A 15,085-nucleotide genomic window follows, 5' to 3' on the forward strand; every position below is an offset into this window, starting at 1 on the left:
GGCCAATATGTACGACTAAATTTTCATGAGATGCTCGAAAGTGGCAGCCGTGCCATTGTCTTCCTTGGGAACGACGAGATATATTCATATTGAGTTCACGTGGATTAAGGGTCAAGACATGGTACAAATGGGATTTAACTTGGTTTCAAAAGAATGAGTTTTTCATTATGAAATGATCAACTTACCTCTACTCGCACTCGCCTCTCCCACTAGAGAGATAGAATTTATAGAAAAAGGGCCCTGAAAGATTTAATCGATCTGTATACGAGTACCAGACTGAAACTTGGCTCGCTTGAGCACCCTCGTTATCTCGTCGGCGTTTGTGAGACAAAACCTGCTCACGAGCAGTGCACTTCTCATACTTACGTTTTCGGCTTGGTTGAAAAGTGTCTTCGATGTTCAAACGTTTGAATCGAGCGACAAGCTTGTTGACTTCTTGGGACGGTGGGTCTTGCATTGTTGCTTCTATATAGTTTGACATCTTGATATATGCGTTATTGTTGTAGGGACTTTAATGAGGAAGCAAAGAGGATATCAAGGAGGAATGGAGTTTTATACTTGAAATTTGTATCATGTTTGTAGAGAGCTGGATGATGGAAACAATGCATTAATTCTTAGTTCGGCGCATTCTTTGTTATTTGTTAAAGAAAACTTCAATCTTATGGTGTGTTCTCTATTGTCTTTGTCATGTCTATTTGTATATATATTTTATTTGAAGGTAGAGTACGACATTGTGCTTTTTGGTCTTCAACCATCCCTTGTTCGAGGATGCCAACGAAAAGATAGCTTCACTAGGTCGAATTGAACGTTCTAACCTAGATCCGTGGAAGGTATCCAAAAATGCAAAAGCTGATCACATCGCTATGGAACCTCCAATCGCTTCAATTGACTACCTCCCGGTTCCTCGGTCTCCCTTTGCAAATGAAGGCAGAGACTCCATGACTGTAGCCACGGCCCACTTGAGAGTCGTGCTCATGTCAATGTCCAAACCTCCATCCTGGCATTTGAGACCTAGCTCACTAACAACATCTTTCTTTAACTTTCCCTCAACATCACCGCCTTCGAACATCCATTTGTGATCCTCAACATAATTTGGCCAGACAATCTTATCAACGTATCCTGGTGGATCTTCCCAGAATCCCTCGAGAGTTACATAGCCACTACGAGCCTCCCTTCGACCTTTTGCCTTTTCATAACTAACACGAAGGAAAAGTTTCAGATCGATCTGGGACTGAACTGCGGCCAAGGACTTGGAATAGAGAAGAAACCCATCAAAAATACAAAGGCGAATAGGAGAATCTGTGTCTGTCAAGATCCCATGCCCTGGCTGTCCAGGTTGAGTCCATGTCTTGACTTTAGATTTTAATGCTTCGATATCTTCATCTGACACGGGGCATTCTCCAATAGAATTTTTGTCTTCTTTGGAATCGAGAGTAGGCTATGAAGAGTGAGGACTTGTTCTGCAAGATTTGCAACTACCAAAACACAGATAAAAATAATGACTGACAGGAAACGTGCCTTCTTTGCGTATATGCTCAAGAGACTTGACCATTTCTGGTATATCCAAAGCTTCCGCACAATCCCAATCTACTAGATCGTGCTTCTTGGGGAGCCTGGTTATTATTAGTAGAGGCACACGAAAAGTACGCCGCAAATCATATAATAGGTCGCAGAACAGAATGCATACCAAAAGCAGTGCAGGCAAAAATCCGAACTCACTCTTCTTCGGGTCTATAGAAGTCATCTTCGTGAAGAACGAAGGTATGTGGAAAGATATCACGGAGAAGGCGACTAAGTGTTGTCTTACCACTGGATGAACACCCACTAATCCCAAGTACCACGGCTTTCTTAGAATCACTCATGGCGAGAAATCACTGGTTCCTGTGCCCAACCTGGACTGTCATCGACTGTTGCTGTCGCTCTCGAGGTTGCTTCTCAAACTGAGGCCGATGAAGGAGGGGTTTGAATGTTGGGTAAGCATAAGCAGCACCGTTTATTTTGTTTCGACGCTGTGACCAGTTTTGATAACGAATCTTTCCGATACCACATCATGTTTTGGTGGATCAACGACTTGACTATCCACCTGGCGGTCCTACAGAAGTTATCTGAGAAAGGGAAATATTCCCTCAGCAGATGTATGTAACAGTGATGTGAATGCATGCGAAAGTGCTAAAATATGGGCCTGAGTATATTACCGTCCATTGCCAATACAATATATCTTCAAAATTTCTTCTAATTCGCGCGCATCTTTAATTAAAAGACAATCCGAACTTAAGCCAGCCCGTTCCATCCCCAGACACCCATGCACACGCCAATCGGAAGCTTGTGGGTAGTTTCTGGGGCAGCTGTTCTCAAGACGAAAGTATTTGCTTGGCCTCGCCTGTTTCTTCAAGCAACCGTCAGATTCATTAAATTGAATTAATATTCCCTCTTCTACCCAAACATCCTTTTTCCCAATTGTCAGTCTTCAAGATGCTTTCTCCCTTCAGATTAGCCAGCAGGCAAGCCATTACCCGTGGTGTTGCTTCCAGAAGTAGCATTGCCATCAGACAAGCTTCCACATGGGCAGATGTTCCTCAAGGTCCTCCAGTACGTATATCTTGTCAATGGCACAACTTTAGACACTTTTAGGCTAATCTACTGCAGGATGTAAGTTGTTGACTCTTCCAATTCGATAGAGGGGTAGTTTTCTAATTGCACGATCGTTTGTGGCAGGCCATCTTAGGTATGAGTCAACAATGGGACCATTTGCTTGATATGAAAACCTGACAAAAACACAGGTATCACTGAGGCCTTCAAGGCAGACAGTTTCAAGGAGAAGATCAACTTAGGTTCGCAATACCGGAATGCTTTCAATTTGACCCCACTAATTTTCTCCTAGGTGTCGGCGCATACAGAGATGATGCAGGCCAACCTTACGTCCTTCCATCCGTCCGAACCGCAGAAGACAAGGTCGTACAAGCAAAACTCAACAAAGAATATGCGGGTATTACCGGTGTTCCAGATTTCACCAAGGCAGCTGCTGTTCTTGCATACGGTGAGGGATCGAGTGCCCTTGATCGTTTAGTCATTACACAATCCATCTCCGGAACTGGAGCTCTCCGAATCGGAGGTGCTTTCCTCCAACGATTCTTCCCTGGCGCAAAGAAGATCTACATCCCAACTCCATCATGGGCAAACCATGCTGCAGTATTCAAGGATTCGGGTCTCGAGGTTGAGAAATACAGATATTATAACAAGGACACAATCGGCCTCGATTTCGAGGGCATGGTTGCAGACATCAAGGCCGCACCAAAGGGAAGCGCTTTCTTGCTCCACGCATGTGCGCACAACCCCACTGGTGTCGACCCAACTGTCGAGCAATGGAAGCAGATCAGCGATGCTGTCAAGGCTGGTGGACACTATGCTTTCTTCGATATGGCCTACCAAGGATTCGCCTCTGGTGATACCGACAAGGACGCTTTCCCCATTCGTCACTTCATTGAGCAAGGCCACAACCCATGTCTCGCCCAGTCTTTCGCCAAGAACATGGGATTGTACGGTGAGCGTGTTGGTGCATTCTCCGTTGTCTGCGCCGATGCCGCCGAGAAGAAGCGTGTTGATTCACAAATCAAGATTCTTGTCCGCCCTCTTTACTCTAACCCTCCCGTTCACGGTGCCCGTATTGCTTCTACAATCCTCAACGACAAGGCTTTGAACAAGCAATGGCTTGCCGAGGTTAAGGGAATGGCTGATCGTATCATCACCATGAGAGCTTTATTGAAGAAGGAACTCGAGAACTTGGGCTCAAAGCACGACTGGTCTCACATCACTAGCCAAATTGGCATGTTCGCATACACTGGTTTGACCCCTGAGCAAATGGATAAGTTAGCTACTGAAGTAAGTTTTGTTCCGGACTGATTTGGTAGAAGTTGCACTAATCACAGACTTAGCACTCCGTATATGCTACCAAGGATGGTAGAATTTCTGTTGCAGGTATCACTTCAGCAAACGTCAAGAGATTGGCTGCTGCTATTCATGCTGTCAAGCCATAGATCGGTTATATAATTTTAATCCCAAAATTTGATATAGCACGGCGTGGTAGAAAATGTCCTTGAGATTCTAGATACTAGTCCAGAAGAATAAATAGATGCAACATATACCATTGAAAGAAATAAAAAGTCTTCTCTCCATAGATTGTTTCGTCTCACTGAATTGTTATCGTATGTAATTCATTCAATCACAGTATTCCCAAGCATTGCATCCCCAATAGAAACATTGTATATTTCAGCTTTCTCAATACAACACCAACTCTCGTTTGATCTATTCAAGCCATAAGTTCATCCCATCTTTCCGTCTGATCATCAAAATCGTAAAGTCGTAATTCATCCTATCCTTCTCTTTCTCGATCGATCGATCGCTGATCCACGCAATTAACTTTCTCTCAACCTCTGCACATCCCTTTTCACCTCCTCCAACTCTCCCCTCAGCTCCCCATATACCCTTGCAATCTCCCTCATCTGTCTCTCCTTCCTCTCGTCCTCCCTTCCTACTCCGTATCCCCACAAATCCCTCTCTTTCAATTTCCCCCTCTCCTTCAACCTCTCCCTACCCCCACGCAATTCCCGCATGTAGTTTTGTAAAGCTTCGGTTGTTCGTTCGTCGTAGATAATTTTTTCTCCTTGTACGTACTTGAGTTGCAATTCGTGAGAAATGGTCTGGGATTGGAGGGAGAGGAGGGAGATCTTAGAAATGGTGTGTCGGGCAATGGGGCCGTGTTTTGAACGCTCGAGTAGCTGGATTATGAGGGCTGTGGCGCGATGGTATAGGGTTAGGAGCTGCGTGGTAGTATTGGTTACAGCTGTGCGGGCGAGAGCAAGAGAATGGGATTGCGTGAGGAGAGTCGATTGCAGAGTCAGAACGCTGGGGAGGAGAGTGGGAATTTGGCGGTGCAGGAAAGAAGCATTTGTTGTCGGGGAAAGGATTCGAGAAAGAGAGAGGGCGGTGTTGTGGAGGTTGGTGCTGAGGAGGGCGCTCAGTTGCGGAAGGTGGGTTGGGAGGGAATGATATGCCGGCGTAGATTCTAAAAGGGCAATATCGCGTTTTGAGAGGGAGCTTGAGGGAGGAGAAAGCTTTGCCGTGAGGAGAATAATCAGCTCGACGATTTCATCTGGTAATTCGGCAGCCTTTCTTGGGGGTGCGGGTTGAGAAGTTCGGGTTCGAGGTTTCGCGGGGATCGGAGGCGGTGGTGAGAGATCCAGGGACGACAGAGAAGCTATTAAGATCTGCGATTTTGCTGCTTCTATTCTGGCAGCTTTTAGTGCCTAGGAATATATGTTAGTAACTGTGAAAAATAGTCGAGTGAGGGGAAAAGCCACCCCAGAAACTGCATCCCGCTCTTTCTGAGCTGGATGACTTTTAGTAGAACCATTAGGATTCAAGATATCGGTCGAAAGTTTCTTGTACAAATCTGCAAACTTAGGGTTACTCTGTAGAATGGAATCTTCGACAGGAGGTAACATGTCGCCGTTGATGTTAGAACTGGTTGTTGAGTTGTGCCAGATTTGCCAACACCACACTCCAAAAGTTTTGTAGCAAGTCTAGCCAAAGCCAAATTTCCCAAACTTGGGAAAAGTAAAGATTTTGTTACAGATTTCGAACCGGGGAAGTTTCAAGATCTCGAAATCAACTGTTTTGAGAACTCTGGAAGAATGGTTGTTGAATTCTACGAGGTGCGTTTTTCGCAGTTTTCAGTCTATTTTGGCAAGGATGATGGGGATTGTGCATTTCTGACGAGGCTAATGTGGATCTAATCGGGTTAGATCTTCCATCACCATTACCTCGCTCTTGCCAGACTTTTTGGTGCTGCCATATTGGATATCAGACGATTTTGTCCTTTTCAACATCATTCATGGAAACGCAAACAGCACAGTTTCTGAACCTGAGGTACACATTTTCCCCCTCCCAATTAAATGAGTCCATACAGTTTACCTGCTATCTTCCATTCTCAATTGGTGGATTCAAACTCTATTAGAGTTTCCTTTACTCCTCCTGCTTCCCTAATTCGATGCAGATTTGAAGGGAAGTCAAGCCTAATTCGATTCAAACTTTATTGTTCAACCAGCTGTCGAGCCCTGGGAATTCGGCACATCCGAGGTTATCAGTATTGAATGATTCTTTCTGGCCTCGAGAAATCCCTTTGCCCGTACTCGACTTTGCGTCCGAGTTTCGTGGTCTGGTGTATGAAGCGATCGTCGGCTTCCCGAGCGGCAATCGTGTAGCTCTTTATGTTCTATGGGATATCTCTATCTCGAAAGACCACAACACGAAGTAGCTGCTATGCGCAGGGAGTACTAAAGGTTCTGGTGGAAGTTTTTCAATTTTACCTTAACCTCCAAGCAAATCAGCTGTGAAGCTCAGAGATTATTTCACAAAAGAACGAGCTCAGATTCGAAGGCCTGCACTACCCAACACGATGTGGACCAGGACACAGTAGAGTCACTTTCTTACGAAAGCATCATGCCGGCAGTCATTCACCCGGGATTGATACTTATTACTTATGTTGATTTAAATTGTGCTGAGTATCCGCGTGTGACTCTTCTTTAGGGATGGACGCAGCTTCGATCCCAGGAGCATCACACAGAAGTCATGAATATGTGGATCAAGAACGCAGAGTATCATCCGGTCGGTTTCGTCAACTAAATGTCCGAATAGATGGCAATATCTCCGACGAGGCCTTTAGTATGCAGGGACTCTCATGGGTAGCTATGAACAAGACGTCAAGAGATCGGTACTTGCGAATCAGTAACTTGTTGACACCAGCGATTAGTGAAGTATGTGGTATGGATGTGATGCAGCACACGACTGTTAACAGTTGTTTCAAAGTCACAGAACAAACTGGCAATTCTAGTTAGTGCCATGGAACTTCTTGTCGAAGTTCTGGACGGATCCCTACTTTGCGCTATTGAAAACCTTAACCTTAAAGCAGTCGGAATATCATGGACATTGAGAGTAGTTCTAATGGCTGGGATAATTTCATACTTTTGTTGGTTTCAATGCTTTGGAGTCCATGGATACGATACTTCTATGTATGGCAGCGTATGGGGTGTGATCAGGCGTCGTGATATTGTCTAAAAAGGTACTTAAGTATTCTTCCCAGGAAATTGCTCCTTTAAGACACCAGCTTTCTAACATCAGCATATAACAAAATCCAAAACTGTGTCTACAAATTCAAAAGAACAGCTTGGTGTGAGTCAAACCGAGTATTGTTTTACTTATTGAAACCTCAACTCCTTACCACATCAAGGTCTAGCCGCCAGTAATTTCGCTCCAAAAGCAATTGAATGAATATTGGTTACAATTTTCCTTGGTGTATTGTTTGACGGCACAACGCCTCCACATCACAAAAACATGCACGCATGATTGGAACCTTCGTCTCCAGATCGACATAACAAGTCGTTGGAGGTTCCGCCGCACAGCGGATCTAAGAAAACGCCACGACGAATATGGGGTTTTGCCGGACGCATGAGGAACTGTTAGACGCCATATCTTACCAATATTCAAAAAGACATAAAATCTGCACGCAGTGACCGGTCTTTACGTCCGTAGAAGCGGGCATAAGGTTGTTATCTTGACTTCCCTGCTTATTTCAACGACAGTCATAGACTTTCAGGAATTATAAGGCAGCGACACTATGTAATTAGTCGTCTCAGACGATCCCATTTTTTATGAGGAGTTTGAAGGAATGCGGTAACCCCCAAGCCTCTAATGTATATTTCCCAGCAGAGATGGGCTATGAACTTGCGGTTCGGATTTTTCAGAGATCTGAATCCTTCCGATCATCAATCTCCACAAAATACCTATTTAAGTTAGTATTCCTAGATTGATTGGCCTGTTCGTATATCACACCCTCAAATATACATGGGGCTGGATTTCAAAACGGCGGTGATGTTGCTGGGATTGGCTGATCTTTTGCAGTTGATGGGTGACTGTGCTGTACGAGTACGTGAATGTGGATCCTGCAAGCGTGGCTTGAGCTGGACTACCAATATACTTTTTGGAATATAATTTGATAATTTTACTTTTTATATATTCATTGATTCACGCCTAGTCTTTAGCTAGAGTTTTTCGCATGTTTTTGGGTTTTGGTTCTTCGATTCATCTATACTTATTTTTTAGAATTTTCCTGTGACTCGTATTCTTTCCCTACTTGTATACCAACATCTGGCGAAGATGAGCTTCGATACCAAAGTTCCCCAGGGACTATTAGGTAGTGAGATCAAAAGAAAAGAGGTTCCCTTTCGTAATGTAGAAGAGAAGCCATCTATAGCATTGTAAGTCTCCTGGTTCTCAGGATTAAAAGATCTAAGCTAACATTCACAAAGTCAATCCCCAGACTACGACCCAACCCAAGCTCCAGCGCATCTGATGGATCCCTATTCCCAAGAAGTAGATTACCAGGACAACATATCCATCCACCAAACGCTCACCTCTACCCCCTCATTCCCAATCTCCAAGCTCGTCATTCCCACCAAAACAGATTCCTTAGCCTCCGGCTTTCCTTTTCATCAACGTCTTTACGATTACCGTGTCTCTCATGATGAATGGCACCTTTTCACGCACGAAATTGTCAAGGCAGCTAGTCTTAGTGTGCAGGAGGACTGGGCAGCATGGACCGCCGGTATTTCTACCGGTGTATTGAGTACCGGCCTCCTCGTCTTCGGTGGTCCTTTTGCAGGGTATTACACCGGAAGATCGGTGCACAGAAAGAAAGTGCTCGAAAAAGTCAAAGATGGGTTAATGCATGAAGGGAGCTTGAGAGCTACGCTGCATAAATGGAATGAGCAGTCATTTAGAGGTAAGGGTTTTCAGGCGTGGTTGGAGCTACCCGTTGTCAAGGGAGAGGTCAATGGAGATCATGAGGAGGGAGAAACGAAAAAAAAGCTTAGTAGGAAGGAGAAGAATTTGAAGAAGAAAGAACAGGGAAGGTTTAGGATTGTCATTATCCCTAACGATGCGCCGATGGGTATGTTAATGAGTAGCCAACAGTCGACTTGGAGTTTGGCGAATGTGGAGTCGAATCAAAGGAGTGGGATTGCGGAGGCGCCTGATACTCAACAAACACAGCCAGCGATCGCGGAACTTCCATGATAATGGGTGAATCTCATGAGGTGCTCTGCTATTTTCTGGTGTTCGTGGGGGTCGAAGGAGTGGTAATGTCCTATATTCACTTTTGTTGTGCTGCAAGCAGGCCGGAAAAGCAGGATCTCGAATAATGGGTGAATTTTATGAGGTGCCTTGCTCATTTGTATCTTTGGCGTATCAGTGGTGTAGTAAATTGGGCTCTTATTTACCGTAATTGTGGTACAACAAGCAATTTCATAATCGGTTTCAAAACCATCAACTCACCCCGCAATTCATCTGCATCAACCGTTAGCGCTCCTTCCCCACAGTCAACCTCTTTCCTTCCTTGGGAATTTGATTCACCCCCTCGACTCTTTATTCTTCTACACAGTCGCTGCGACTTCGCATAGGAAAATGTTTCCTCTCCTCTACAACAACTTCCATACAGCAACTCCCAAGCTCCTCAACTTTAGTAGCATCGTACTCTCGGATTCAAACTTCAAGTTCTCAACATCTATCTTCAACCATATCACATGCACCACCATGGCTTCCAAGAAGGATACACTCTATCCAAAAATCTCTGGTAAGCCCAAAAACTTGCTTTTGGAATTCTCGAAATACCAGAGAACCTCGAAGACTGGACGTGTTGGGAGCATTTCTGTCACTGGAACAGTCAAACTTCATGGAACTCATGGAGATATTCGCATTACAGCAGACGACTCTATTTATTTACAGACTCGGAACTCAGATGCTCTCACACCCGCTCTCGACAGTTTGAAATTTCTTGATTTCATGGAGCCGGCTCGAATGGAAATCCTTGCACTGAAAAAGCAGTTCTATTCTCGTTTCACGGAGCTGAACCCTAAAGCCAAAATTAATGAAGAATATCCTTTCATCATTGCTGGCGAGTGGATCGGCCCAAAGATCCAGAAAGACGTCGCAGTCAGTGCACTGCCAGACCGATATTTCGTCATCATTTCTGTTTCCATCAACAACGAATGGCAGCCGGATGAACCATATTCAGACATCGAAAACGAGTCCATTCACATTATAAACATTTCTCGGGGAGGTTTTTTCCATGAAACCATCGAACTGAAAACCCCGGAACCAGCATTCGCAAAGATGCAAGCTCTCGCCGATGCGGTAGAGAAAGAGTGTCCTTTTGCGAAGACTTTCGGTCTCATTGGTCTTGGTGAAGGCATTGTCTGGAAACCTTCTGCGCCACTTTGTCATGATGCAAAATATTGGCTCAAATTAAAGGGTCCTATCTCCATGGGGATTGTGAAGGCTGGAGATGCCTCTCGCATGCCGCAGCGAAGCAGTTTTATCGCTCCTGTGTTTGCGGCTCCAGCCTTCTCTCCTGCCGCAGCGAAGAGAGCTACACCAAATCGAAACATAAGCAACGCGACGTGGCAACAAAATGTCGTTGGTACAAATATATTTTCGGCGTCACCTGCCTCGTTTGCAGCGATTAGAGCTTCCAACAAGCCAATGGGTAACCCACTTTCGTTGGAAGGTTTGAGTTTGAAAGAATTTCCATCGCTGCCAGCTTCGCCTTCTGTTACGAAAAGCAAAGCATTTAATCAAACAGTAAACACCATGATGTCACCCGAAGGTTCTGGCTGGAGAGAATATCCAATGACATCCACACCTATACCACTGCGAATTAACAAGATTGTGGGCGGAAGTTCTGGAGATTCTAGAGTTGATGAAAATGGTACTTCATCGCCTTCGTTGCCAAGACAGGTCAGCGACGTGTCATCAGAATTTCAAGGCTCTAGGCCAGGGTCACTGATGACTGGAAAGGCTGGGGAGAAAAGATCACGAAGTACGGGAACAGTCAGAAAAGATACGCGTAGGTCAATAGCTTGGAAGGATATTAACTCCATTTCGCCAGAGAATGCAAGACTTCTCGAGACTCTCAAATCGGCACCGGTGACGCCTGAAATGTTCCAACGGGCTAGATCAGAGATTATGAGCCTCTTCCAGACGAGCAGCCCTAAAAAGTTATCAACCATGCTCGAGAAAGAAGTCAAACACACGCCAGAAGTTTCCAAGCCTATTGATAGAGTGATATCTTCTCCAGTTGCCCTCAGAGAGACCGCCTGCGAATCGTCAAACGATGGGGATCAGGAAGAAGGTGGATGGCCTATGCCATCAATCAGAAAGAAAGACCACAGGGAAAAGCCCGAGAACTTTGGTCTCATTCTTTTGACCACAGTCACCAATGAGGTTAAAGCCATCGAATCAGAGCACGCGCAACTGAGTCCTGTGCCATCGAAGGTTGGAGATGACAATGGAGGGTCCTCAAAAACTACCAAACCGGCTTGCGCACCACTTATTCTCAAGAAGATCGAGAGACCGGAGGCAATAGCGGCCAGAAACTTCGCGAACGAAGTAATTTGGGAGAGAAGACTGGAGCAAGGATGGCAATATCTTCTCGAGAAGGGAGAGCGCGCCGAGAGACAGAATGCGGAAAAGTTTCTGAATTGGTTATGGGAAGACGTGGAGGTAGAGGAGGAAGTAGAGATCGAGGAGCTTGAACTTAATATAGTTCTCTTGAAGAAAGAGATATTTAAGATCGGTAGAGATTGGTATTTCGAGCATTTGGCCTTCGAAGAGCAGAATGAGAACTGGGGTGTTGGAGCACCGCGTTAAATATCAAAAAACTTCAAGTTTTAGCGTAATACTTAGTGGGATTTATTTATGAGCTTTATATAGAAATTTATATTCTTGCATACGTACATTCTACATTCTGATGCTCTTGATATCTTTTGAAGAAATTGTGCATGTATGACCACTGTTACGATGTTGTCGAATTGTGAAAAGACAATTGACGCCAATCTTCAGGCTCGAGGGTCACCTTCTGGACGATTGCATTTCAGAGAGACACTCGTCTACTAGATAGGTTTAGCACTAGGCGTTGCTTAACACAATGCATGCAGCATGTGTACCAGGTACATCTTCAAATGTCAACACCATCGTCAACGATCGGAGTCGAAGTTCTGCCATTAATTTGGCGTACTGGTATAAGCTGCTGTATCATACTATCACTGAAAGTGTAGTCCCTCATTGAAATGTTCCTCTGCGATGCGATTAAATCGATTGAAGGAAGCCAAACAAGGAATCCAGTTCTTGCTGAAGTGTGTGGTAGGTGTGCACGTGACTTTGATGTATTGAAATGTTTTTGTTGCACATCTTAAAAGTTGCGAACTTCAGGGTTGAATTTAGCTCCAAAATTTGTGAAAAATGCATCGACTGGGAATAAGAGCACCTTGGTGAATTATTTCCGGAGTCCTAACGTTGGTGCATTGAGCGTAGTTGGTCTGTGCTCAGTGTCAATTCTCCTCTCTCAAGCGAACTGTTTTCATCAGATCATTCTCGACTCTGACATCTACAATTGATATAAGATATGCTAAGTTACTGTTATTCAACCTCGAGGTTTCTATATGAATTGGTACTTCAAATGTAATTACTATGCTGTTGGTTTTACTGTGGAATTATACTTGGCCTCTTCCACGACGAACGCGTTGCTACGACTATGTCACCAAACATACGACATTCGCAGCTAGCAGCTAGCAAATTCTTCGAGGTGAAATTCAAATACGATCCGAGTATGGTTGATAGTCTTGAGGCATTCAATGAATAACGCTCCATTTCTTTATGCTTTTGGTAATTAGTGTCTACTTATGTATTGTTCTTTCTCTTCTCAATAATGACTTCTGTTTCCCTTCTTTATTCGTAACTCGAACCGCAAACGGTCTTCTTTCAATACTTGTTCGTAAAGTTTCATAGCCTCGTTCTTGAAAGAACTCAATCTGATACAGTTTCAAGCGGAAGTTAAGGACCCTGTTACTCAAGCTTCTCGCATGTACGATTCACAATAAGACATTTGTGCCAAATCCCTTCCAAGATGGCTGGTCTTCAAAGTCAATTCGAGGTCATTTCGACCACCGAGTTTTTAGACACCACAGTTGAGGTCCTTATAGGAGATATGTTAAAGTATCCGGTCGATGTGATTGTCAATGCTGCGAATGTCAAATTGAAGAAGGGGGGTGGTATTGATGGGGCGATTCATGCTGCAGCTGGTCCAGAACTACAAGGTGAAATGAATGAACTATTCCAACATCCAGGACAAGTGGGTGGCGCTTACGGAACGACTTCTTCTTGGGATATCCAATCTTGCAGATATATTATCCATGCTGTTGGTCCGAACTGGAATATACCCGAGCAGCAAGACGGAAAATTTCTATTTACCGCTATTCAAAATAGTCTAGACCTTGCGATGAAGAACAAGCTGAGATCCATCGCATTTCCTGGAATCTCAATGGGAATTTTTGCAATGCCGAAAAGTTTAGCAGGGTTGGTGATAATATCCGCCCTTAGAACATGGATCATAAAGTACCGGGGAGAAATGGATCGCATTAGTATATTGCTATTGGGGTATTCAGAAGACGAAATAACAGAGACACGGTTGCGAGAAATCACTCGATATATGCCAGATACGGGTCCTGGTCTGGATAAACTCGTACCCGCAGCTTTCAGATCAACGTCCCATGCTAGTACAGCACCAGAACCATTTCCAGTCATGACACCCAGTGGATCTCAGGTTGACCTAAGTTCAGGTCAAGCTGAGACTCCAGATCCTTTAACTGACCCATCAGCTTCACCAGCACCTCCCCCAGTTACGACGACGAGTGAACTTCCTATTGTCACTACAGCCGGTGAAGCTCTTCCCCCACCTGACCCTCGTCCACCTGGAGACTCAGCTGGACCTCCCCCACCTGACCCTCGTCCACCTGGAGGCTCAGCTGAGCCTCCCCCAAGACCTGAAGGCGCGCACGCTGAAACCCCAAGCGATTCCGAAGATGAACCGCCTAACTACCTCTTCAAATTCTACGAACCACTGTCACGTATGTGGATGGGAGCAGATCGATATTACGCTTTGTTAGAAGCTGGAATCGACCCCGCAACCTTCTTTGAAGGAATGAAAATCCCTGATCCCGAAGAAGATCCCAATGTAGATCCCCTCGTTGGCGAAGAAAGAGATTCGTGGAGAGAATATAACGCCGAGAGAATCCGTCGAGGAAGAGAAATTAGTCAAGCCTTAGGATTGCCAATGACGGCTGCAGAAATTGCGGATGAGGATAAGGACAAGGAGGAGGTGAAGACTGCCCATGAGAAAAGTATATCCGAGTCACAAGAACTTACGAAGACAAGAACTGCAGTGCGCGATGAAATAATTATAAGTGAGGGGATAATCAACTGTACTGCTCTTACAGAAAGTGGGTTCCCATGCCGTTTTCGTGGCTATGTTGCGATATGGCGCAATCATAAAGTCCCGGATCGTTGTTCTACACACCAGGATCTGGAGAAATTTCCGCGGGCTTGAGGAAGAGTGAAAGTGAGGGGGGAGTGTCTCAATGTGTTAGGGCTATTGGGTTTGTAGCTAGAGAAGAGGTGTTTATTCATAGCTTGGATTTAATCATTTGTTTGGATAGACGATGAATCATATCAGTCTCAAATATGTCGCTTCCTTCTTGACCTTCTCCATTCTCCAATGGAAGAAGACTAATTGTAATTCTATCCAGGTTAGATGGTGTTGCTGCGAGCGAGGCCAGAATCTCAAATATCTGCAAAAGCAATTAAGATCGTGCGGGTGCAAATATCGTCAAGGTTCCCTAAAGTACAAACTACAGAGATATAGAGTGATGCAGAATAGTAAAGATGCACTCGCATAACTATCTTTCCACATTCTTTGGTAAAGCCAACTGCTTGCTTCAAAGACAAATTGATAAAAATCTCCAAGGCTATTCGCTTCGAGTGTTGCAATCTACTGTCCTGAATATACTACACTATGTTAGTTCACATCAAATTCGTGAACACTTACTAGCAGACATGCAACATGAAGTGAAGATTTTAAATAAAGACCTCCAGTAAGACTAAGTGCATCAAATTCCTTGTATTTCCATTTTCAAGTAGC

The 15,085-nt window shown here is 44.6% G+C and overlaps 7 protein-coding genes across 8 annotated transcripts; 5 read left to right on the forward strand and 2 right to left on the reverse strand.

The window, feature by feature from the left end:
- Positions 1-594: 594 nt before the first annotated feature.
- Positions 595-1,948, reverse strand: Bcnrk1. 2 transcript variants are annotated; one of them, XM_001546189.2, is made up of 3 exons: positions 1,720-1,948; positions 1,508-1,613; positions 595-1,438 (listed from the first exon to the last, which is right to left on the reverse strand). In XM_001546189.2, the coding sequence occupies exons 1-3, from the start codon at positions 1,860-1,862 to the stop codon at positions 890-892; spliced, it is 798 nt and encodes a 265-aa protein (XP_001546239.1). In that variant the 5' UTR covers positions 1,863-1,948; the 3' UTR covers positions 595-889. The 2 variants fall into 2 exon arrangements, with proteins under 2 accessions (XP_001546239.1, XP_024548292.1); XM_024692515.1 differs by having other exon boundaries at positions 1,688-1,948.
- A 390-nt stretch (positions 1,949-2,338) lies between these two features.
- On the forward strand, positions 2,339-4,172 carry Bcpio13. The gene is made up of 6 exons (XM_024692516.1): positions 2,339-2,589; positions 2,647-2,649; positions 2,716-2,725; positions 2,781-2,831; positions 2,882-3,879; positions 3,933-4,172. Exons 1-6 carry the CDS (start codon positions 2,473-2,475, stop codon positions 4,032-4,034), a joined length of 1,281 nt encoding a protein of 426 aa, XP_024548293.1. The 5' UTR covers positions 2,339-2,472; the 3' UTR covers positions 4,035-4,172.
- A 66-nt stretch (positions 4,173-4,238) lies between these two features.
- BCIN_04g03340 (hypothetical protein) lies at positions 4,239-5,873 on the reverse strand. Its single transcript, XM_001546187.2, has 2 exons — positions 5,358-5,873; positions 4,239-5,303 (listed from the first exon to the last, which is right to left on the reverse strand). The coding sequence occupies exons 1-2, from the start codon at positions 5,499-5,501 to the stop codon at positions 4,413-4,415; spliced, it is 1,035 nt and encodes a 344-aa protein (XP_001546237.1). The 5' UTR covers positions 5,502-5,873; the 3' UTR covers positions 4,239-4,412.
- A 645-nt stretch (positions 5,874-6,518) lies between these two features.
- On the forward strand, positions 6,519-7,175 carry BCIN_04g03350 (hypothetical protein). Its single transcript, XM_024692517.1, has 2 exons — positions 6,519-6,812; positions 6,865-7,175. Exons 1-2 carry the CDS (start codon positions 6,588-6,590, stop codon positions 7,111-7,113), a joined length of 474 nt encoding a protein of 157 aa, XP_024548294.1. The 5' UTR covers positions 6,519-6,587; the 3' UTR covers positions 7,114-7,175.
- A 924-nt stretch (positions 7,176-8,099) lies between these two features.
- Positions 8,100-9,393, forward strand: BCIN_04g03360 (hypothetical protein). The gene is made up of 2 exons (XM_001546185.2): positions 8,100-8,312; positions 8,364-9,393. Exons 1-2 carry the CDS (start codon positions 8,212-8,214, stop codon positions 9,127-9,129), a joined length of 867 nt encoding a protein of 288 aa, XP_001546235.2. The 5' UTR covers positions 8,100-8,211; the 3' UTR covers positions 9,130-9,393.
- Positions 9,394-9,574: 181 nt separating this feature from the next.
- Positions 9,575-11,840, forward strand: BCIN_04g03370 (hypothetical protein). Its single transcript, XM_024692518.1, has one exon. It carries the CDS (start codon positions 9,646-9,648, stop codon positions 11,758-11,760), a length of 2,115 nt encoding a protein of 704 aa, XP_024548295.1. The 5' UTR covers positions 9,575-9,645; the 3' UTR covers positions 11,761-11,840.
- Positions 11,841-12,492: 652 nt separating this feature from the next.
- Positions 12,493-14,792, forward strand: BCIN_04g03380 (hypothetical protein). The gene is made up of 2 exons (XM_024692519.1): positions 12,493-12,774; positions 12,937-14,792. The coding sequence occupies exon 2, from the start codon at positions 13,016-13,018 to the stop codon at positions 14,492-14,494; it is 1,479 nt and encodes a 492-aa protein (XP_024548296.1). The 5' UTR covers positions 12,493-12,774; positions 12,937-13,015; the 3' UTR covers positions 14,495-14,792.
- The last annotated feature ends 293 nt before the right edge of the window (positions 14,793-15,085 follow it).

The sequence above is a fragment of the Botrytis cinerea genome, chromosome 4 (genome assembly GCF_000143535.2).
Source record: "Botrytis cinerea B05.10 chromosome 4, complete sequence".
In the NCBI taxonomy this organism is placed as follows: Eukaryota; Fungi; Ascomycota; class Leotiomycetes; order Helotiales; family Sclerotiniaceae; genus Botrytis; species Botrytis cinerea.